Source organism: Mus caroli, chromosome 2 (genome assembly GCF_900094665.2).
Source record: "Mus caroli chromosome 2, CAROLI_EIJ_v1.1, whole genome shotgun sequence".
NCBI classification, from domain to species: Eukaryota; Metazoa; Chordata; class Mammalia; order Rodentia; family Muridae; genus Mus; species Mus caroli.
This window is the reverse complement of record NC_034571.1, coordinates 55270111-55293712: the sequence shown is the minus strand read 5'-3', so window position 1 is coordinate 55293712 and position 23602 is coordinate 55270111. Positions and strand designations below refer to the sequence as shown.

Here is a 23602-nt window from a genome sequence, read left to right as displayed (position 1 = left end):
TCTCTCTCTCTCTCTCTCTCTCTCTCTCTCTCTCTCTCTCTCTCTCTCTCTCCCACGCACAGACCAGAGCGTTGTTGTCACTGCTCTGCACTTTCTCCTCTGTGGGTATTTGAAACTGATAAAGTGGAAACTATGGCTAAAGGGACCAGTATTCATGGGCTAACCAGATACTCGAGAAGCTGGTGAGGAAAGGACTGTTGCTGAGAGAAGCAGCAAGCACCATTGGGCCATTTCCCCCCTTAACTCTTAAAGCTATAGAAAAGAAAGTGGGGGATACATTCTGAACCAATCTCAATGCATTATGGGCCATTAAATCTTCTCACTGGTTGGTGAACTCTTTCAAGGGCTAATTTTTATTACTTTAAAAAACTCGGCTGACAAGTCAATCACCTTCTAAGAATTTTATAAAAACGAGGTATCTGCAAGCTAGGCGTCCCTTTCCCATGTCTCATAAATCTTCCCCAAGTTTGATGATACAGCTTAATGAGGTATGCGAAGCCTGATGCTGTGTCACCCTAGGAAGGGTTAGTCAACAGAGCCAAGACGGAGCTCCTCTTTATCATTTTTCTTTCTCTTTTTCTCATCTCCTCTCCTACTTCTGTATAGGGTGTGTGTGTGTGTGTGTGTGTGTGTGTGTGTGTGTGTGTGTGTGTGTGCGTGCTTTGCACATTTTATTCCAGACCTTGGTTCAGTGCCAGTGTATCTATCCTTCAGCAGCATCTAAGGCAGAGATGGGTGAGAGAGTAAGGCTGTTTCAGCTATAGGTAATTATTCCATTCAACAACAGAAGGAAAACTGAGAAAAGACCAAATTAGAAGGAAATATTATAGATTCTCTTGTCAAATGTTGACTAGAGATTATTTTGAAACAAAGTTTTATTATTCCTAGCACATGTGGAATATTATAAGGCCTCCTTAATTCACAGTTATGATCAGAGATGCATAAAACTTGATCACATTTTGCAAATTTGTCAGAAGATAAACAAGTTAAAACCGAAGTTGCCGTCCTTCCTCCAGCTGTTCAGCCTCAGTTATTAACAAGACTGTTTCAAAGTGTGTTAGTAAATATGGTCTATTTTAGAAAAACACGCCTGTGGTAACAGGAGGCCATACTTCCACTGTCAAACTAATAAATGCTGGCTTCGAGGAACACGGAAGGCAGTGAGGAGAGAGAGTCTTCCCGCAAAGGGTGGAGAACCTGAGCCTGCAAGAGTCACTGGTATTTATGAATGGTTCATTAGTGACTATCTGAACACAAGGTGAACTCACATTAAATGATAAGACTTCCCAATAATTAGTGTGTGCCATTCTTTGGAATTTGTAATTAGAAGAAAGAAGCAGAATAAAAAAGGAACAGATAAAAGGGTGGTTGTTATAAAAGGAAATGCCTTTACAGCCAATTCCGTTTCTTTGTGAAGCAAACAAGAAAGGGGTGTGCAGCGGGAGCTGGAAGCCCACCCCTCTCTTGATCAGTAACACAGGCTACATCAGTTTCTGGGCTTTAATCCTAAAGGGGGTGGGAGAATAGAAGGCCTGAAGTCCTTAAAAACATACACTCACACACACACACACATCATCATCATCAGGACTGAGTTTTGGTGCTATCTACACCGTGGGCTGGATAGTTCTTTATTATGGAAGAAACGGTAGGAATACGGCTGTTCACAGCAGAAACTGGCAGCATCCTTGCCTCCAACTTTATATGTCCCCTGAAAACTCTTTTCCAAATGAGGACTAACTAAGAATGTCCCCTTAGACATCCCCAAGGGTAAAAACCGTACCCTAAGAGAGCCGCTGCGGTAAATCTAAAATGCCTGAGACCATCATTGTGTCATTGATTGCAGGGAGTTGGCGGCAGGAAGAGAGCTGAGGCAGAAGAAATCCAGCAGGAGATAAGAGAGGGGAGGACCTGCTGCCTGTATCAGTTAAGGAGAGCACTGGGGTTGTCCCCAGAGTGCTGCTCTCCTCAAGGAAAGGAGGTGTGGGATCTCTGTAGAGAGTCTGTACCTACTCATCTGGAGATGCACGCACTGTTCGGTGGGCACATTCATGGGTGTGCTCAGTTTAAGGGCTTGGCTTAAGTAGGAAAGATAATGGGCCCATTTCTGGCCATTCTCTGCTCAAGGTCATAGTGTAGTTTGCAAGGTTAAGATACAGGATGTGGACATTTCTGGGCATGCTCGGTTCAGTGTCACAGAGATGGAAAACACAAGTACCGGTTCATTGTTGTAGTGAGAGAGACAAGATTACTCTATGTGCCCAAAAGAATGGGTTATAGTACCCCTGTAGGCTTAGTAATCTTGACTGATTTTTTTTTTTAAGATTTATTTATTATATGTAAGTACACTGTAGCTGTCTTCAGACACTCCAGAAGAGGGCACCAGATATCGTTGCGGATGGTTGTGAGCCACCATGTGGTTGCTGGGATTTGAACTCTGGACCTTCGGAAGAGCAGTCGGGTGTTCTTACCCACTGAGCCATCTCACCAGCCCCTTGACTGATTTTTTTTTCCTGTTTTTAAATGCACGTGTCATGGGAGTGTATGTACAAGTACTTGCGTGTGTGTAAGTGCACACGAGTATATAGTTGCATGTAATTGTGTCCACAGTTGTGTGGAGGACCAAGGTTGACATTGGTTTTCTTCCTCAAATATTCTCCACTTTATACACTGAGGCAGGATCTGACTAGCTCTCCTGGAGCGAGCCCCACCTCCAGGGATTACAAGTGGAGAGCCCTGGTGTCACCTGGCTTTTAACTTGAGTTCTGGGGACCCAAATTCCAGTCACCAATGTTTTTGTGGCAAGGGCTCTTCCACTGAGCCATCTCAACAGCCCTGTAACTGGGTGGGTTTTTTTTTCTTGTTTCCCCAAAAATGTTTACAGTAGAAAAAGAAATTTTTTAAGGGAAAGATATTTAAATGACACTTTAATAGAACAGTTCTGCTCAAATGTTCCTGTCTCTCTTAGTAGATCAAAGTTGACGATCATTTCACAGTCTGTTCTTTCATCCCATGGATGGTGTTTAGGGATTGTCTCTAGTGATGCCTTTTGGCAGCTAACCATCTCTGCTTTTATGGAGTCATGGTGGTTGGGCAGAGGTGACAGATTAAAAACGAAAGAATAAAGGGAGGAGGACACTATTCCAGAGTAAGACAGGAGAGTTGACGCTCTTGTATTTGAGTTTCTGGGTCAACTGGGGTTACTTTGAAGTTTTCTCCATAGCTCAATCCTGGGATCAGCCCTGCCAATGACTAGGGCTGGCTATGTTCTTTGAGGAGGAAATTGTAAAGAGAACTAGCTAGCACTTTCTGAATGGGATGTAACCTGCATAGGATCTCCCCTGACTTCTATGGATCCTGTCCTGAAGTGTTAGAGCCTCGGTCTTCTTTCTCCCCATGACTTACTCCAGCTGTCCCTAGCATGTCTGCATTTATTGAGCAAGGTGGGCACATCGGGCCAACTGTATCATTCTGATTCCTGTCCTATCTCACTGTGAGGATATCCCTGTGATGATACAGTCACAGGCTGGTAGCATGGCTCAGTGGATAAAAACACTTTCTGCACAAACCTGATAGTCTGAGTTTGATCCCTGGACCCCACATTAGAAGGAAGGAACTGACCCCTTAGAGTGGTCCTCTGACCTTCATGTGTGTGACATGATGAAGTTTTTGTTAAAGTGACCAATCTCACTGTGAGAATTCAGCCTGTATTTCTGTGTTCCATTTAGCATCAGTGGTGAAGTTGGTTCCTCGGTCATCTTTATTTCTCTGTCTTCTTCTCACCCCTTCTCTTGTTTTTCTGTAACTTCCTGTGTGCTTTCTATTAAATGAGCTTCTAGTGAACTTGAATCCTCCAGGTCCTTTCATCTCTGCTTATAGATAGTCTAGCTAAGCTACTCCTTCCTTCCAAGTTCCCTACTATAAAGCTTGCAGGCAGACTGACTCCTTCTTAGGAAGAACGCCTTTCTCCACTGAGAAGACGACAGTGCTGTGACATTCCACATGACAAACACATCTCTGCTTCTTCTTCAGCTCTGCTTCATGGGAATGAGACAAATCACTCGCCCCAAAGCAGTGTCTGTCCTTGCTTCATTAATGCCTGCAGAGCAGGCAGAAGACAAATGAGTTCTCTGCCTAAGAAAATTATCATTTCCAAGGCTGACCTTCGGTGTCTTTGGGAAATTGTTTGAGTTCTCATAGAACACTGCAGGGATGAACAGTTAGTGTTGTTGTTATTTGTAGTGCTTCCTGGTGACAATTCCCAAGGACCCCCGGGAGCTGAAGACCTGGACAGGTGCTCAGGAATTCTGCGTTGCCAAGGGTGGGACGCTGGTCTCCATCGGAAGTGAATTGGAACAAGGTAGAGTCTGAGGGTTCAGCCAAGCCAAAATGGCAACCGGCATTCAAGTCTTAATCAAAACAGCACCTCAAACTTGCATTTACAAATCAACACTTAAAGCATCATGTTGCTAAGACACAGGAAATCTCAGTTTGAGCATCAGGGTTTCTGCTATGACATCTGTGAGTCAGTAGACTGCCTAGAAACTGCTACCTTTGGAGGTTTGAACTGAAGAGAATAAGGACTTAACACATCCTCTAAAATGGCTAAAATAGTTCCTCTGGAACACCTAGGTTTAAAAAGCATGATAAGCTTTTTAAAGATCATTTTGAGTTCAACCTATACATTTCAGTTTGAAACTTAGGCAATTATACATATCTGTTTAAATATGGTACATTAATTATCCTTTGTTTAAAACAATAGTAAACACTGGAAGTTGTTTTGCTAATGATCTGATGAAATCTCGGGTTATCCAGCTTGTTTAGGTCAATGTAAACTGAAACCAAAATGAAAGACGACTCATTACAGGAACAAAGTACAGAACTCCTATAACTGATGCATAATGACATTTGCTGTCATTTGAATATAATCATTTCTATGAACAGCATTTGCTGACACCTGATGACTTGTGTGGTATTATTAGATAATGTATTTCTCTTTTCCAGCTTTTATTACTATGAATCTTTTTGGCCAGACCACAAATGTGTGGATAGGGTTACAAAGTATTAATCATGAGAAATGGGTAAATGGGAAGCCTCTGGTGTACTCTAACTGGTCTCCATCGGATATAATAAATGTAAGTTTCAAATGTTATTGGGGGCAGGGTTTTCTGGGATTGAACCCAGGGTCTTCTACACTTTAACCATTGTGCTGTGACCTAAGACTCTTAAGTTTTAAATTTTTTTGACATTTTTAACAAGAGATCATACCTGAGACTTAATGACTAAAATTTCTTTCTTCCCACATTTTGAAGCTATATATTTGTATGAGTTGACTGGTCATATGTAAATATTTAATAATGTACTATTATAACAATTTCATGAGTATCACAGCACAATTATACTACACATCATGATGAATATTTATTTTGAAGGCTATGAGGAGACTCTGGGTTGGTTTATTAGATGTAAATAAGAGAATAATGGTGTTTTACTTTTTAAAATTCTGCCCTAAATAAATTTTCAATGTGACAATAATGTTATATGTTACCATGTTTTTGTAACATGTGTTTTTCTTTAAAGATACCAAGTTATAACACCACTGAAGTTCAAAAGCATATTCCTCTCTGTGCCCTCATGTCAAGAAATCCTAATTTCCATTTTACTGGAAAATGGTATTTCGATGACTGTGGGAAAGAAAGCTATGGATTTGTCTGTGAAAAAATGCAAGGTAAGAGATCATCGGGGTTTCATTCCTGTTATTTCCAACCTTTCTTCCACACCTGTTGTCTACCAGCTTTGTTGCTAATAACAAGAGTTTTCTTGTCCCCTGTATTTAAGTCTATTTAACCACAAATCCACCACTTCTTAGGACTGTACCCTTCAACTATGTTCTCAGGACTGCAGAGACCATCTGGCAGATCACCAAGTTTATGCATTAACCCTAGGACCACTAAACAGCTTTCCTCTGTGTTTTAGGACTCTGTACCATTTCCCCACACTCCGATGATGTTAGCATTAACACAAAGAAAAGCACTTTCATTTGACTTATGATTCTGCTCCAAAGGCAACGTGATGATGTCTGTTGAAGAATATTTTATGCCAGACTTCCAAGGAGGCACATTACACAGAAAGAGAATGGCGTGAGCCGTTCTATTCCCTCTCTCCAGTCAAAGCCACCAAAATTCATCATGGGACCCTGTGGCCTTAGCACCCTCCAAAGACCCTACTTCTGAACTTCACAGCCAGATGGTGTTTCTACCCACTTAATACTTCATAGTGAGGATTAAATTCTACCAGATAACACTTTACAGAGTACACTGACACCAGACCTAAACATAGACTACTGTGGCTATTTTTACAATTCCCCCAGAATACTGCAAACAAATAATAGATAGATAGATAGATAGATAGATAGATAGATAGATAGATAGATAGATAGATAGATAGATAAGGAACTATACTTAGCTTATACCTGGGCTATATAGTAAAACCCTGACTAAAAACAAGATCAGCAAAAGTCATAAAAATAAACATTTCACACTCACTCCTTTGTTTTGTTTTGTTTTTTTAAGCTCCTAAAATAGTGTTTGTGGCTAAATAGGATGTATAGTGCGTTTCTAGATCTGGCAGATAAAACTCCCTTGTGGTTTCTGGAGTGTAATGGCAAAGCCATATGTGATAGCTTCACCTCCCTGTAGCAGAATATCTGAAATAATCAACTTATAAAGAGAGAAGGCGTATATTGACAAAGCAATGTTAAGGGTTCTGGCCAGTGATTAAGTGGACCCACTGCTCTGGGGCTGTAGCAAAAGCAGAAGCTTATGGAGGGATGGGGGCAGAACAAAGCCACTCACCTCATGACTGGAAGGCACAAGTATGGGAAGGGAGGAGTCTAAGCTCCCATTATTCTCTTTAGTGTGACCCGACTCACAGTGACGTGAGACCTTCTACTGAGCCTCACCCCTTAAATGTCCCATTAGCTCAGTGGCAACACTCTGGGGAACACACTGGATCTTAGGAGGACCTTTAAGATGCTAACTAAAGTGTCAGACTGTCACAAATATCCAGAGGGATGAATGAGCAGCGTGACTGTCCTAGAGTGACCTTAAATAATAGAAATAGCAAAGAGGCTTCTTGCTCTCACTACCTGCTGTTCTCCCTGTGCCTGGCACCACGCTTTGGGCTTATGCACATTATGCCATAAATCCTTTAGTACCATTCCAGGAACTGGGTCAAAGTCTCCCCGTTGTGTAGATAAGGAACTTTAATCGCAGAAACAGAACTTCAGTTAAATGTAACAATTCTATTTCTGTAATGCTATAACCTCTTCTCTGATTATTTTCATTTGGGGACAAGCAACGTAGACACTCCTTTGGTGACATTGCAGGGCAGACAGGGAGTAGGCCTGCTGCCTGGTCATGCAAGCTCCATTCCACCTCTGTAAATGGTCAAATGACTTATCCTCTATGGGCCTCAATTTCTATAAAATAATGACGTGAGGACTATTTCATATACTCAAATATACCTAAAGTTTAGCACAGTTCCCAGCATGTGTTTAGCAAGTGACAGTTTTTAAAAATTATTCCTGCAAAATATTATTAACCTTGAAATCTTGTTACAATGAACGCCCTACATTTCCCATATAGATATATGCTTATATTGGGCTTAAGCCAAAAATTGCTACGTTCCTGAAAGAATAAAGAAATATGAGTATAAAAAGATACAAAGGCCAGGGGAGGCTGCTTGGTGGGTGAAGGAACTTACCATACAAGCGTGAGGACCCGAGTTTGAATCCCCAGGACCCATGTAAAAGCTAGGTTCATGGTGAAAGCATCTGTGATCCCAGAGTAAGGACAGAGACAGGAGGATCCCTGAAGCTCACAGAGCAGCTAACCTGCCTAACACAGCAGAAAAGCCACACAACAGACCTCGACTCGACTCAAATAAAAGAAAGAACCTATATTCATGATTGTCCTCAGACCTCCACATGCATGCCATGACACACACAGGCTTACATTCACACACAAGTCTCTGTACACACACATACACACAAACACGCACACACATGCACACACATGCATACACACATGCATGAGCACACACACAGGGGCATGGTTGGTGGGTGGGGAGCCAAGACTGGACAGCTGGAAACAACTCAGTTTACATAGATGGTTCTTCTCCAGCATAAGAAGTTACAAAACCACATTGCTGAAAATGTGCTGTGAGCAATTCCTAGCAACAATACACCCCAGTGGAAGGAAACAAAAGTTCTCAGTTACATTAATTGTACTAATTGTCATTTTAACATGGGACTCTGGTGTTGTATGGATTTTGTAGAGCTAACCGTAAAGTGGGGGCATAGGGCAGCAAACAGACTTCCAAGAAAGAACACACTGGTGACAAAGTGCGGTCCATCACAGGTTAATTAATAAGGAGGCTCATGTTACATGTGCGCTCAGAGTTTACATGTGTGCTTTTCAAATCGAGTTAACGGTAACAAAGGCAAAGACAACTTCCCAGTTTGCCATTTTATCATGGAGAACGTGACCAAAACAGGGTACGGGAGTGAGGAACAGCATTTGTCAGTGTTTGATATGCCACAGATGCAGTAAGTGTGGATATCGCTGCAATGAATCCTACACACCCGTCTCTAAGGAAGATCTTATCAATCCTTACAGACCTGAAATGTGAGCTGCAGATGGATGAGTTTTCTCCAGGTCTCTTAGCCAGGTAGAGTTGGGAATGGGCTAAGTCCAGGCCTTCAGCCATTTTCATCTCAGCATGCCCCTTAGTAAACCCAAGCCACTTACTGGTTTTAGTATTCAGCCTAGAGGGACGCAATTCACTATAGATCCCTTAGGGCAGAAAAAGTTTACCTTGTTTTCCTGGTTTAGTTTTTCTGAATTCTGCCTGTTCTATAGCTATAACATAATGCAGGACAGAAAAGAAAGATGCATATATATTAAAGGGAAAGTAATCATATAGACACACACACACATACATAAGGGAGACAGAGTCGGGAGGGAGGGAGGGAGGAAGGGAGAGAGGGGGGAGGGAGAGAGAGAGTACTAACTGGAAAGAGTATGGCTTTGTAAGCCCCAAAGCTCCTAATAATATACCTCCTCCAACAAGCCACACCTCCTAAACCTCAAATAGTTCCACCAACCAGAGACCAAGCATTCAAATGTATAAGCCTCCGGAGGCCACTGTCATTCAACCACACTGTTCCAGTGCTCTAGCATCACACACACTTCCAAGTATAGTGCCATTGACTTGAATTCATCACTTCTGGAAGAAAAAGGCTGGTCAGTGTTGATCCCATGACAAAGATGCACGTTAAATTTGAAATCCTCCTCTCTAGTCCAGATGCTACAAGTGACTTTGCTAATGTTCTTGTTCCAGATACCCTTGAACACCACGTAAACGTGTCTGATGCGTCTGCAATCCCCAGTACGTTAGAATATGGAAACAGAACTTATAAGATAATCCGTGGTAATATGACTTGGTATGCAGCAGGAAAGTCCTGCCGGATGCACAGAGCAGAACTGGCCAGCATTCCAGATGTGTTTCACCAAGCCTTCCTCACGGTTCTCCTCAGCAGGCTGGGACACACCCACTGGATTGGACTTTCCACCACAGACGTAGGTGTTCTCAGTCCCTCCCTTCTGTCTACTTCCTTACTTAAACAACCACTGAAATCAGCATGCAAAAACCACTCCCAGACACAATAGTAACATTGTAACATTTCAATAATTGATTTATGCAAAAAACTACTGGGTTTTGGTTGGTTGCTTGGTTGGTTTTGATATTTTGGTGGTGGTGGTGGTGGTGATGGTGGTGGTGGTGGTGGTGGTGGTGGTGGTTTGAGAATCCCAAGGCTATAAACAAAAGTATAAATCTTTTCCAGATAAACATGCCCTTGCCTGGTTTCAAAGGACCCCAAGGGTCCTTTGAAAATTCTCCAGCATCCCTGAGTACTGACTCATTTATACAACGAAATACATCTCAAACTCAAATACCATATGTGGGTAATTTGTTAGATTTCCAGAATCTCCATTTTTTTAAAAAAAGAAATGATTGCTGCTTTCTGCTCAGAAAGTTTATTATTCATTAATTCACTACCTTTGAAATACAACATGCAGAGTCCTGTTTGTGTGAGTTTGATTTTTTGTTTTGTTTTGTTTTTGCTTCTTAAAAACAAGACTATTACATATTTAAATTGCTGAAAAATAAACAGTGTTCCCTCCACGGCCTCTGGGTCTTTGGGGAAGAAGTGTGGAACTTGGGAGGAGTGGGCACTCAGGTAGAACTGGGTGATCCCAGCTGCAGTCTTGGCAAGGAAGTGATGCTTCAAATCCCCTCTGCAGAATGGTCAGACTTTTGACTGGTCGGATGGCACCAAATCCCCTTTCACCTATTGGAAGGATGAGGAGTCAGCCTTTCTTGGTGATTGTGCTTTTGCTGACACCAACGGACGCTGGCATAGCACAGCCTGCGAGTCATTTCTGCAAGGCGCCATTTGTCACGTACTCACTGGTAGGTACGATTCTCTTCAACTCCAGGAATGTGTCCTATGTTACTATCGAATGCATGATCGTGCTCAGCAATGATTACGAACATGTGTAATAAAAGGTCTCAGCTCTCAGGAAGCCTGTAGTCTCTCTGGTCTATCATATAAAGACAAATACCTGTCATGCCAGGTGTGTCTAGAAGATGAGGGGTTATCAAGAAAAGAATGCATTGTGTGTTCTCAGGATACTGCCCTCCCCACCACAGTGTGCAGTGTAGTCAATAATTTCTTGATGTTGTGTTTTAAGAAGCGTCCTATTTATTTGGGGGAAGACAGAAGGCTTCCTGAAGGACATGACAGTGTGCGCAGACGGAACTTGCAGAGTGGATAGGAGAGATGGGCAACAACAACACAGAGAAGCATTTGGAGGAGAGAAGCTTCGATAAAGGAAGGCAGAGAGGAGTACAGGAGGGGGAGCCACACGCAAAGCTGGTGTTGAGTTTGCCAACATATCAGGTTAGGGTAAAAAGGACGATGAGACCTTATATAAGAAAGGCGGGCCACTCTCCTGTCTCTCTCCACACCTGCCACACATTCACCTTCCCATCTCCTCTTCCATCCACTTATCTCTCTTCCTTTACCTTCTATACCTTTTTGTTCCCCCTTTTAAGTGTGCTTCAAGCATCCATGCTTGGCCCTTCTTTCTTGTTTAACTTCTTTGTGTCTGAAGGGTTTATCATGGGTGTTCTGTATTTTAAGGCTAATGCCTGCTTACTGGTGAGTACATACCATGCTTGCCCTTTTGAGTCTGGATTACCTAACTCAGGATGATATTTTCCAGTTCCATCCATTTGTCTATGAAATTCATGGTATCCTTGTTTTTAGTAACTGAATAGCATTCTATTGTATAAATGAACCACATTGTCTGTGTCCGTTCTTTGGTTGAGGGGCATCTGGGTTGCTTCCAGTTTCTTCCTATTATGAATAAAGCTGCTTTGAACAGAAAAGAAAAAAGAAAAAAAAAGAAAAAAAAGAAAGGTGGGCCACAGCTTTATAGAGAATCTGAACTGTGAGGGTTTACATTTAAGAAAAGGCTGGTAGATTCTTGAGCAATGAGTAGGGTGGTGGTAAGCTGACACCGTTTGGACATTGACTATAAGCCCTACACCACACTTTGCACAATATCCTATTTACATGAAGTTCAGCTGACACAATCCCTTTACTGACAATGAAACTTAATTGAGATCACTCAACACATTCCCAAGGATCCGGCTAGCGACAGTGCCCTGACCAGGGGCTCTGTCCTCACCTTCTGACGTGTTTACTCTGTTTCCCCCACTCTCTTCTTTGTTGCGCTACTATGCTCTGAGACCCTCTGGTCTCCTTTTAAATCGCCCACTTCATAAGGTTGCATTATTTACTTATATTGTGGATACTATTACCTACAGCACACATACTTTGTGTAATTGTAGAGGAAAACAATTCAGGATTAGATATGAGCGATACCTATAGGCAGGTAAGTACACACAAGTAGGGGCTTTAGACATCTGTGACACTTAGCCCTGCACAGGACACGTGTGATACCGTTAGACATCCTTTTCTCAGCATCGTTCAGCTACTGTTTCCTCTCTGCAGTGCATCTTACTGATGTCCCAACTTTAGAATGGCAGTAGACAGCCACCCTCACCAGGCTGCACTCAAACCGACAAAACACTTTTATCCACCCTTCATGTTCAGGGAAAGAGTTTTCTAACAGAAATGCAAGAACTAGGGTTAGCCCTAGTCTGTAACCATCAGCATCAAATCCAGCCTTTGGGGGTCTTCTGATGAAAACCTTCATGTGCACATTTTATGGAATGGAAAATAAGGGTTATCTCGGTCTACGAGCCCAGACACCAGCCTAAAACCATACCCGGTTTTTCTTCATAGAAACAAAGGCATTTGAGCACCCAGTGCTGTGCTCAGAAACATCAGTTCCCTGGATAAAATTTAAAGGTAACTGCTACAGTTTTTCTACGGTCCTGGACAGCAGGAGTTTTGAAGATGCTCAAGAATTTTGCAAACGTGAAGGTAATTCTTCTGTGGTGCTAAAATGCTTTCATGTCCTCTTGGCAGCTCAGTAAACAGTGTGCTTTCTCCCAGGCTGATTATCCAGTGACTTTAGGGGCCACGAGGACAACTGAAAAAATAATAAAAAATAAATATAAAAAAACACTATTGAATTTGCTTATTAGAGGGACAACTATGATAGGCAGTTCAAGTCCCAGTGCAGACTTTGAAAACCCAAGAGTGTGCCTTGGTGTACAGCTTTCCCACAAAATTCTTCCTTCTGAAGCCATGGGCATTGTGAAATTTCAGTGTTCTCTAAACTGGCTCATCAGTATTTTAACTTTTAAATGAAAGCTTGTACACTTTTATACTTAAATCATACATCACATTGTAGGTGGGTGTGGTGACGTGGGGCCTTTAATCCTAGTCCTCAGGAGGCAGAGAAAGATCGGTATGTGCTTAAGGCAAGGTCTACATAGTGAGTCCCAAGCCAGCCAGGGGCACATAGTGGGACTTTGATTTTATTTGTTTTGTTTATTTTAATCACCTTGAATTTGTGTGTGTGTGTGTGTGTGTGTGTGTGTGTGTGTGTGTGTGTCCGTGTCTGTGTGATGATATCAGGTGTCTTTCTCAACCACTCTCCATTCTGTATATTTAAGACCGAGTCTCTCACTGAACCTGGCCAGTGAGCCCTACTGGACCCCTCTGTCTCTGCCTCTCCACCCCCTGCTCTTTACCTCAGTCCTGAGGAGGAGGCAGCCTTAGGTCCTTGGGTTTCTGCAGCAGGCACTTTAGTGGCTCATCATCCACTCAATCACTTTTTAACAATAAAAACCAGGAACTGGGGCTCCAGATCATTGTTAGAGCTCCTGCCTAGCATGGCAAGGCCCTGGAGTTCTAGCCCCCAGTAGTAGGAAGGGAAGCTGTGTGTTGAGTAACCGAACGATTGTTTTTCAAAGCCAGGGCTTCAGGAATCAGGGCCCAGAAACATTTCCCCTTGCTTATTGGCTGCTTGTCCCTTTTACAGGATCTAATCTGTTGGCAATCAGGGATGCGGCTGAAAATTCATTTCTCCTGGAAGAGCTTCTTGCGTTTGGGTCTTCTGTGCAGATGGTTTGGTTGAATGCTCAGTTTGATAATAACAGTAAGTGCCATGGGTGCAGAGGAGGCGCAAGTAAACAGGCAGTCCTGAAGGCCTCTGGGAGCCCCAGGATGCCTCTTGAACACAATTGCTGTGAAAATATAGTGTGAACCCTAGAGCCACACCTCCCAAACAAAACAAATGGACAAGTTAACCTTCACTGGGACACTGAAGCTGCTAGCTCCAGCTCTGTCCCCGGGCTTAGTCATACAAAGGCAAGCCACGTTGACCTGAAAACACCCCACTTTCTCAAGCGTTTGCTATAAACCACAACAGAATGGGGGAGCTGTTTGAGTGAACAGCTGTGCTCTTTGAATCCTTATAGACACCAGTGTGTGTAATCGGAGGCACACTATTCTTTAAGTAACTGATTGTCTTAGTCAGGGTTTCTATTCCTGCACAAACATCATGACCAAGAAGCAAGTTGAAAAGGAAAGAGTTTATTCAGCTTACACTTCCATACTGCTGTTCATCACCAAGGAAGTCAGGACTGGAACTTAAGCAGGTCAGGAAGCAGGAGCTGATACAGAGGCCATGGAGGAATGTTCTTTACTGGCTTGCTTCCCCTGGCTTGCCCAGCCTGCTCTCTTATAGAACCCAAGACTACCAGCCCAGAGCTGGTCCCACCCACAAGGGGCCTTTCCCCCTTGATCACTAATTGACAAAATGCCTTACAGTTGGATCTCACGGAGGCATTTCCTCAACTGAAGCTCCTTTCTCTGTGATAACTCCAGCTGTGTCAAGTTGACACAGAACTAGCCAGTACACTGATGTTATTGAAAAGTACTTGTAAAGGAAAGTATTTTAGTTGGCATAGAGTGTGTCCCAGTGGTGCAGGAGGGTGGGTATGGAGACCCCCCTCACAAGGGGTATTTTAATCCTGGACATTGTTTGAATTTCTAGCCAATGGCGATAACCAAAGGCAAGCCAACTTGTAGTTAACTTTGATGTTAGTTGTAAATTCTTTTCAGACAGTGCAACACACCACACACACACACACACACTTACACATACACACATACCACACACACACCATATTAACCATGTATGGGCTGAATTTTCCCACTGAACCACTTCCCGTATAAGAATGGCTTTGGGAAATGAACCGTCTTGTTATGGTGTTGATGTTAGAATTTCAAGGGATTTTCTATACATTAATTTTATTTACTATGTGACTGCCTGGCTGGATACATAACTTTTCTGATGTTTTGTTCATGAATATACTCATGGAATTAAATGCGCCTCCTTAAATTTAGAGGCTGCTATAAGGACTGATCCCAGTCTTAGATCGTTAATCGTGCACTTCATTCATAACAAGCCAGCATGTTTTTTCCCACAGACAAAACCTTAAGGTGGTTTGACGGAACACCCACAGAACAGTCAAACTGGGGCCTTCGGAAGCCAGACATGGACCACCTCAAGCCCCATCCATGTGTTGTCCTCAGGATCCCAGAAGGAATATGGCACTTTACCCCATGCGAGGACAAAAAGGGGTTCATATGTAAAATGGAAGCAGGTGTGTGAAAGGAGAAAGAATTTCCTCATATTGACCCTTCCCTGGTTAGTGCCGACCCGCCATATCAGAGTTTTTCAGATAGATTCTGGCACCGTCATCTTGCTCCACATCACACACGTCAGAACATTTCAGCTCCTCTAAGATGAAGGGGGGGGGGGGAATCATTAATCATATAGATGAAATAAGACATGCAGTTTACACCAAAAAGAGCTGTGCCGTGCTAGGAGAAACTGTAGGGTCATCTTTGGTCGTAGGAAATATCCTCTGTTTATTTGGTGTATTTGTTACAGAGAAGTAGGTATAATTCTGCCTTGTGAGTAGATTTTGCCAAGAAAAGTCATATTTGAGTCCATGGTGAGCAATACGGTTTACAGCAATAGAAATTGGTTTTAGAAAGTGAAACCAGAAAATTCCAGCCTTTTGCAAACAGCAGCGGAGGCTCCTCAGCTAGCGTACCATGAGGACCATTCGTGTTTATAATAATCAGACCATTCCTAGAGTCTCGTTTTGGAAGAAGGAAGGTTAGAGTGCCTCTGGGCTCCTGGGTAAGGCTTCAGAGAAACGAGACACTGGGTTCTGAAGGAGGAGGAGGAGTGTAGAGAGCTGGAACAGAGAAGGACAGATATGTTAGACCAAAGGCCCAGCATTGCTAAAAAGCAGCCACGGAGAATGCACTAGACTGGAGTGTATGGTCTAGCACCATACACATGGTGCTGACCAATGAGGCTGGATCCAGTGCTTAGCTAGGGAGCTGAGATTCCGGGTGGAGCAAAGGATGCCCTGGGTGTAGGGTAGACACCCACAGTGAAATACACTCACTAGATGCAAAGGACAGTGTCCGTGATTTGAGTGACTTGACTGAAAACACAGGGAGAAGTAGGAAAACTGACAAGACACCGGCAAAGAAAGAGAAAGGGCTGCCAACTGGAGCACAGGATGCTTGAAACCCCAAAATGCAGCAACATTATAGCAGACAAAAGGCTAACAGCATGCCCATGTTTTCCCTGGCATATAAGCATCAAGAGCAAATCAGAAACACCACCCTATAGTGTCCAGTTTTAAAGTATGGCAACTTTTCAAGGCCCTAGATCAGTTCAAACATACTCATCCTATCGGTGAAAAAAGTGCCTGTCCAAACAGGCTGCATAGAAGACCAGATTTCTTTCCTGTTGCTTGTTTTTAATGTAGCTTCCTGGAGTAGCTCTTACTCCTTTGTTCAGCCTAGCAAGGAACTCGCTACAAAGTCCAGACTGCCCTCAGACTCCCAGAAACCCTCCTTCTCTAGCCTTGCAAGCACCTCTCCAGCACTCTCTCGTGCTTTCTCCCTCCCTCCCTCCCTCCCTCCCTCCCTCCCTCCTTCCCTCCCTCTCTTCTGTTCCTAGACCTGAAATTGCAGAGGTTAACTGTTAACCCTTGAGATAATCTTCTTAAATGAAAAATGTTCTTACAGTAAAATGCCCTAAAACAGAAACTGTGTCACTTCGGAATGGAGAGTCCATGGATTCCTTTCCAGACTCTTGGGAATCACAGATGAGAAATGTGCTGACTGTAAAGATGTTACATACAGACAAGCAGGGCTTTTATTGCTGGGCAAACTCTCCATCTAATCCCAACAAAATGATGACTTCCTGCTAGTAAGGACCATGTCTTGCATATATTTCTGCTATGATAGTTCTGAGACTATATGGAAATCTTTTTGGCTTTAGTAAATTAAAAGGAAGGAAGGAAGGAAGAGAAAAAAACACTTGTGTTATGAACACCAATACTTATCAATATAAATGGCTCATGGGCTAGCAATATGTCTCAGCTGGTAAAAGCACTTGCTGCCAAGCCTGGATCCAAACACTGGAACCCACATTGTAGAAGGAGAGAACCCACAACTTGTCATGTGACCTATACACACAAACCATGGTGCATGCACCATGGCATAGGACTGACACCTCTCTCTGTCTCTCTATGTCTCTCTCTCTCTCTCTCTCTCTCTCTCTCTCTCTCTCTCTCTCTGTGTGTGTGTTTCTCTCTCTGTGTCTCTCTGTGTCTCTCTCTCTCTCTCTCACACACACACACACACATGAGAGAGAGAGAGAGAGAGAGAGAGAGAGAGAGAGAGAGGAGAATACATGAATGAATGACTATCAGAGCTCTAATAAAACATCATTCATATACTAGACATGGTATATGAGCTATAGTCTGATTCCTGCTTTGCTTGAATAATGACGTAACTTTGATGAATTTAAAGAAATATTTGTCTATTATTTGATTTTAGGCATCCCAGCTGTAACAGCACATCCAGAGAAAGGTAGGTTTGGAAGGGAAAGAATATTTAGATATTTCTTAGAATCAATATGATAGAAGGCAAGCATGTGAAAGTATTTGTCCTCTGTGTTTCTTTGTCTTTCTCCAGGACAAAGCCACAGCATCATTCCTGTCACAGTAACACTGACGTTGATAATAGCCCTGGGCATTTTCATGCTTTGCTTCTGGATATATAAGCAGAAAAATGGCGTCTTCCAGAGACTCACGGGGTCTCGGGGTTCTTACTACCCCACACTCAACTTCAGCACAGCACATTTAGAAGAGAACATTCTCATTTCTGATCTTGAGAAGAACACCAATGATGAAGAAGTTAGAGATGCTCCAGCTCCGGAGAGCAAAAGAGGCCACAAAGGGCATCCTATCTGCATTTCCACTTAACAAGATGCCATTATAGTGTGAATTGCACCTCTGTTTTAATTAATCTTCAAGCACTGGTTTTGAATTTTAACCAAATCAGATGGGGTTTAATGTATTCATTTCCTTTAACTGTGGCCCATTCTGAAAAGGGGCACTGGTTATTATTTTAAAAGACAAGAACTATTAAATAGAATTCTCAAGCCAGTCTGGTAAGCATTCAGCGTGTAGGTACACTCGATACATTAAGAGAAAGGGGGCGTGGCCTCTCACTCCATATGACAGGATGGTACTTCTGCGAGACAGTGCTTGTTTAACTCTAAATCAACCATTTTTAAATGGTGTGGTTTGGGAAAATCCTAAATTTTAAACTTCAGGTTCTGAGCTCTCAACTAATACTTTGAATGACAAAGTTATATTAGATCTGAGTCTCAAGTTAAATGGGAGAAATATCACCTTCTCCTAAATATGAAGAACTCAGTAGGCAGGCACTCTCAAGAACAACCATACAGTTTAAAATGTGCCATAAACCCTCACCTGTTAATTTATTACCTTGATTTAAAGATATCTTTTAGATAAGTTTAAAGAAATGCATTGAGATTTTAATATTGTCAAAGTTCATGGGCCTTACTTATTAAAAACTAAACTCTAAAGTTATAAAATACTATATAACAGTCTTTTGTTATTGTTCTGTTCTGTTTTGTTTTCAAGACACAGCTTCTTTGTATAAACAGTCCTGGCTGTCCTAGAATTCACTTTGTATGCCAGACTAGCCTCAAACCCTCTGCCTGCCTCCCAAGTGCTAGGATTAAAGGTGTGTGCCACCACTACCAGGCAATATGTAGTCTAACCAGGACTTACAGAATAGATATAACTCAAACTTAAAGAGAAAAAAATTGAAGATCTGAATTGTGCTCCCATTAGAACCAAACTAGACAAGATGTTGAAAAAATATTGAACAAAACAACCCGGGAGAAGGTGTTTTAAAATAAACTGTCAATTCTGACCATCTCCTTTTAGTCTTGGATTAGTTGATGCCATTTGGTTGGTTAATAAGGATTAAAAGTATGATATTTGGGGCCAGGAGACAGTTCAGTTGGTAAAGTATCTGCTGTGTCATCTTGAGGACCTGAGTTCAAATCCCTAGTACCCACATAAAGACTAGGTGCAGTGGTGCACATCTGCAACCCCAGCTCTGGGGTGGGTATGGGACAAAACCAGGAGAATCCCAGAAGCTCTTTCACCAGCCAGTCTAGCCAAGCTGATGAATTTCAGGTTCAGTGACAGACTTTATCTCAAAAACTATCATGGGAAAAGACACCTAATGTCAGCCTTTGGCCTCTGTATGCCCACACACATACATGTGCATGCATCCTCACACACACACAAATTAAAAATTTTAAGTATATTTCCTGTGTATTAAAAGGTCACAGGTTTGATATTCCGTCATTAATTTATGATAAATGAAAGTGTCTCCATAATCAAGAGTAAGAGGTTATTTGCCATCTAAGTGTTTCCTGGGTGTCTTTATAAAGACAGAGCTTCTGTTCTAGCAGCAGTCAGGGTGGTTTCTATGCTCATGACACGTTATTCCCAGGGAAGCAATCTATACACAGACGACAGGAGGTAGCTATGAAAATTAAGTATGGTCCCTGGGATAAACATGGGCACTCTCAGGCTTGCCTCCATGTGCATTTCTGCCAGTACAATCCATGGCCCTGGTGCTTCCTGCCACTCGTCACTAGGGGGCGCTCTGAGAAAAAGTATGAATGTGTTCTGCACCGCAAACTGGGATCGTTTTCAGTACAGCCCGAAGACTCAAGACCCTGTAGACTATTGCAATGACTACAGCTCCCGGTCACAGCTCTTTGCTACTGCTGTTGTGTGGCTGACACACTGGGACACCTGAGTTTCATTTTGTTTTCCAAGTCATAGGACTTAACTTTTAAAAGAACATTATATTAGGTGGCAGTTATATATTTATGACTCAAAAGAACTAACCCGATGGTATAAAGACTCAATTTAAAAAACTCTCAAGTGAAATTAAAATTCCTTTTATTTTGGTGGATTTGATGAAGCTGTGGTCAATTAGCCTCCCAGTAAAAGTATAGAATCACACATAACAACTGGACAAAAGTATGCCCTTGCAGCCGTGGCCTTGCTGAAAGAGATGACATGGCTTGTCAAGGCTCTGTTTTGAAATCCTGTGTTGAGCCTTCCCTGCAGCCTGTCCCCATGAACCGAATTGCACTTGTTCCCACTGCTGAAATTTCAGAAACAGAGATTACTAAGGGACTCGCTTCTTTCACATATGAACCCTTTAAAATCCTTTTCATAGATCTCCTCTTCTTTCATTAATTTAAAAATATTTTTCATGCATTATATCTTGATCATATTCCTTCTCCTCTCAGACCTTCCCCATCTCCTTCCCCACCTGACTTCATATTCTCTCTATTTCTCAACAACATTACAACTAAAATAAACTAACAAAATAATAAGACCAAAAAAAAAAAAAAGAAAACCTAAACTAAACAAAAATCACACACATAAAGCAACCCTTGGCATTCATTTTGTGTTGGCCAACTGGTTGATATACCCAGTATCACTCCAACGGAGAAAATTGATTGCCCTTCTCCCAGCAGATATCAATTGCAAATAGCTTCTTGGTTAGGAGTGGAATGCACATTTATTTTTAATCAGAATTTGATTTCTTACTTATTTACTTACTGTGCATTCGTGTTTTGCCTGTATGTATGTCTCTGTATAAAGGTGCCAGATCCCCTGGAACTGGAGTTCGAGGCAGTTGTGGGCTGTCATGTGGGTGCTGGGACTTGAACCCACGTCCTCTAGAGAAGCCCCAGAACTTAATTTCATAGCTACAGCATAAAAAAATTCTTAAAGAGAGTAGGATTAAAAATTCACTCATGGGCTGGTGAGATGGCTCAGTGGGTAAGAGCACCCGACTGCTCTTCTGAAGGTCCAGAGTTCAAATCCCAGCAACCACATGGTGGCTCACAACCATCCGCAACGAGATCTGGTGCCCTCTTCTGGAATGTCTGACGACAGCTACAGTGTACTTACATATAATAATAAATAAATAAATCTAAAAAAAATAAAATAAAAATTCACTCATGATTAATATTCATCCCTTTAAAATATATTATTTTCCTGAAGGGTCTTTGATCCTGGGTTGATCAAAAATTTACTGGACCTTGGGACCACTAAAAATTAAAATATGTATATATGTAAGTTTTTCCCCTGTGACTGATCGGAGTCTCTTTAGAGACTCCCAAGAATTGGAAAGTCTTGGATTTTTTTCAGTTAATAACATCTTGAGTTCTTCCTATTCTAAGAGCCATTCGGGTTTGATTGTCATTGAAAGCTCCAAGCCTGAATGGTCTCTTTAGGTGACTATTTAGTCTTGAAGTCTCTTTACCTCTTTAAAATGGCCAAATTAATATATAGTTAACGTCTAGATCCAGAACAAACACAACCAAAGGAATGACGTATATAATTACCTTTACATTGTGGCTAAATCCATTTGAAGTCATTTTTTATAGTGATTCACAGTTGATACTGTAGTGGATCAGAAGAGGCAAGAGAATCTGGATTCCTCATCATGTCTAACATTCAAATATTAACTCACATAAACAATTTCAGTTTAACACCTGTATCATGCCATGTGTTGTATGACCAACAAAATCAACATGTGCTATAGTGTTCATAATTTGAGGCATAAAAATAACTGCACACCTGACAAAGACAAAGGTGGATGCTTGCAGCCAACCATCGGACTGAGCTTGGGGGTCCCTGGTGGAGGAGTTGCAGAAGGGACTGAAGGGGGTTTGCAGTCCCAAGAGTGGAGCAACACTGTCAACAGGCCAGACCCCACACCCAGTCCTCCTGGGGAATAGACCACCAACTAAAGAGTACACATGGAAGGACCCATGGCTCCAGCCACATATGTGGCAAAGGATGGCCTTGTCAGACATCAGCGTGAAGAGAGACCCTTGGGCCTTGATGCCCCAGGGTAGGGGAATGCCAGGGTGGGAAGATGGGAGTGGGTAGGTGGGTGGGGGAGCACCCTCATAGAGGCAGGGGGAAGGGGGGGAAGGATAGGGGGTTTCCGAAGGGGAGACCTGGAAAGGGGAAAACATTTGAAATGTAAATAAAGCAAACATCCCATTAAAAAAAATAACAGCACACATTCTAAGAAACTAGGGGTAACTGAAAATTAGAGCCTTTAAAAATTCTGTGTTTTAGAACTATGGGTTCAGCTGCTGATAGCTCTCTCAGCCCCGGTGGAATTCCGAGGATCCTGGAGGGTGATTTACCAGACTGCACAGCATTTATAATTTCATGTCTGGTCTTAACAGTTCAACATAAGACAACTGAAATTCAGTCTTGTTAATTCTTTATGTTGTGAAGCACTGTCAAGATGTTTGCATGTGGTTTTACAAAAGATTCAGGCTCAAAGAAAAGGCCAATACTGTAGGCATACCTGTAAATAAATATCTAGACTGTGTGTTTCATTTCATTATTTTGTTTTGTTTTGTTTTGTTTGTTTTTCGAGACAAGGTTTCTCTGTATAGCCCTGGCTGTCCTGGAACTCACTTTGTAGACCAGACTGGCCTTGAACTCAGAAGTCCGCCTGCCTCTGCCTCCCAAGTGCTGGGATTAAAGGTGTGCACCACCATGCCCGGCGGTTCATCTCATTATTGTTACTACATCTTCAGTGCTTTTTAAAGAAGAGCCAACAAAAGTGCCCAAACGTGAAGAGCTGGGTAAAGTAGTGAGAATCTGCATATGCCTCTAATCCTGATGAAGGTTCTAATTGCAGAAGAGAATATCTCACTAAAGCCAGAAACTGAGCCCCCACCCATGTGTGACAGTGACCTTCTCTACTCAGAGTTAATTAACATGAGCACTTGCTTCTTGCAGGGCACTTCGCTATAATTTAGAACAAATTAAGGGGAAAAAAATCACTCAAGTGCTGTTTTTCTTCCCACCATGAAGTGAGCATGATGGACCAAATTTAATGCATCTAAAATGCTATCATCCGTTTCCGGGATTGATGAAAAGCAATGAATTCCAATATCGCTTTTTTAAAAGAATCCCAATCTGTGTTTCTTCTAATGTTTCCTATTAATGATCACTGAGTTTGAAGATTAATAAATGCCTTTTCCACTGCTCCCATTAAGTCTCCTATCTACATTTGACTCACTGTATGCACTCCTGGGTATTTTTAAATAGATAAATCTTAAATTTAATGTGACAACCAGTTAAAGAATCACTTTTGTTTCCTCTTGCCTCTTCCCCAGCCCTGAAATCACAGCTTTATTGTTGTTTCCACGGGTGGTTTGTGCCTGGCCTGGAGCTCCTCTCTTTGTCTCCCACCTGATGAGGGCATGGCCCCAGTGGCTGTCTGAACTTTAACTTCTTAGTGGGTAGGGCTTTGTGGGAGCTGGAAATCTAAGCCATAGATATGATTAGCTCTCTTAGTTAATTAATCAATTAGTTAATGCTTAATTAATGGTTAGCCCTCTTTCCCAGTAGACCCTGGAACCTGCCAGGGGATGTGTAGAACGAAAGGAAAAACATGGGAAGAGACTCACAGAACTCAGTCAGCGGGAAGTAAGCTCTGGCTGCTAGAGCCACACTGGGGCTGGGGAGAAACTGATTGGCCAGTGGAGCAAGCCTCAATAGGCAGTGTTTATCC

At 42.3% G+C, this 23602-nt stretch overlaps 1 protein-coding gene across 1 annotated transcript in view; it reads left to right on the top strand.

The window, feature by feature from the left end:
* Positions 1-20380, top strand: part of Pla2r1 (phospholipase A2 receptor 1) — a 137486-nt gene extending 117106 nt beyond the window's left edge. Inside the window, exons 21-30 of the mRNA XM_021186203.2 lie at positions 4240-4357; positions 5002-5132; positions 5578-5725; positions 9400-9638; positions 10365-10533; positions 12437-12577; positions 13584-13700; positions 15037-15213; positions 17480-17512; positions 17618-20380. Coding sequence (XP_021041862.1) covers positions 4240-4357; positions 5002-5132; positions 5578-5725; positions 9400-9638; positions 10365-10533; positions 12437-12577; positions 13584-13700; positions 15037-15213; positions 17480-17512; positions 17618-17907 — 1563 coding nt within the window. The 3' untranslated portion in view covers positions 17908-20380. The remainder of the gene's footprint in view (positions 1-4239; positions 4358-5001; positions 5133-5577; positions 5726-9399; positions 9639-10364; positions 10534-12436; positions 12578-13583; positions 13701-15036; positions 15214-17479; positions 17513-17617) is intronic.
* Positions 20381-23602: the final 3222 nt, after the last annotated feature.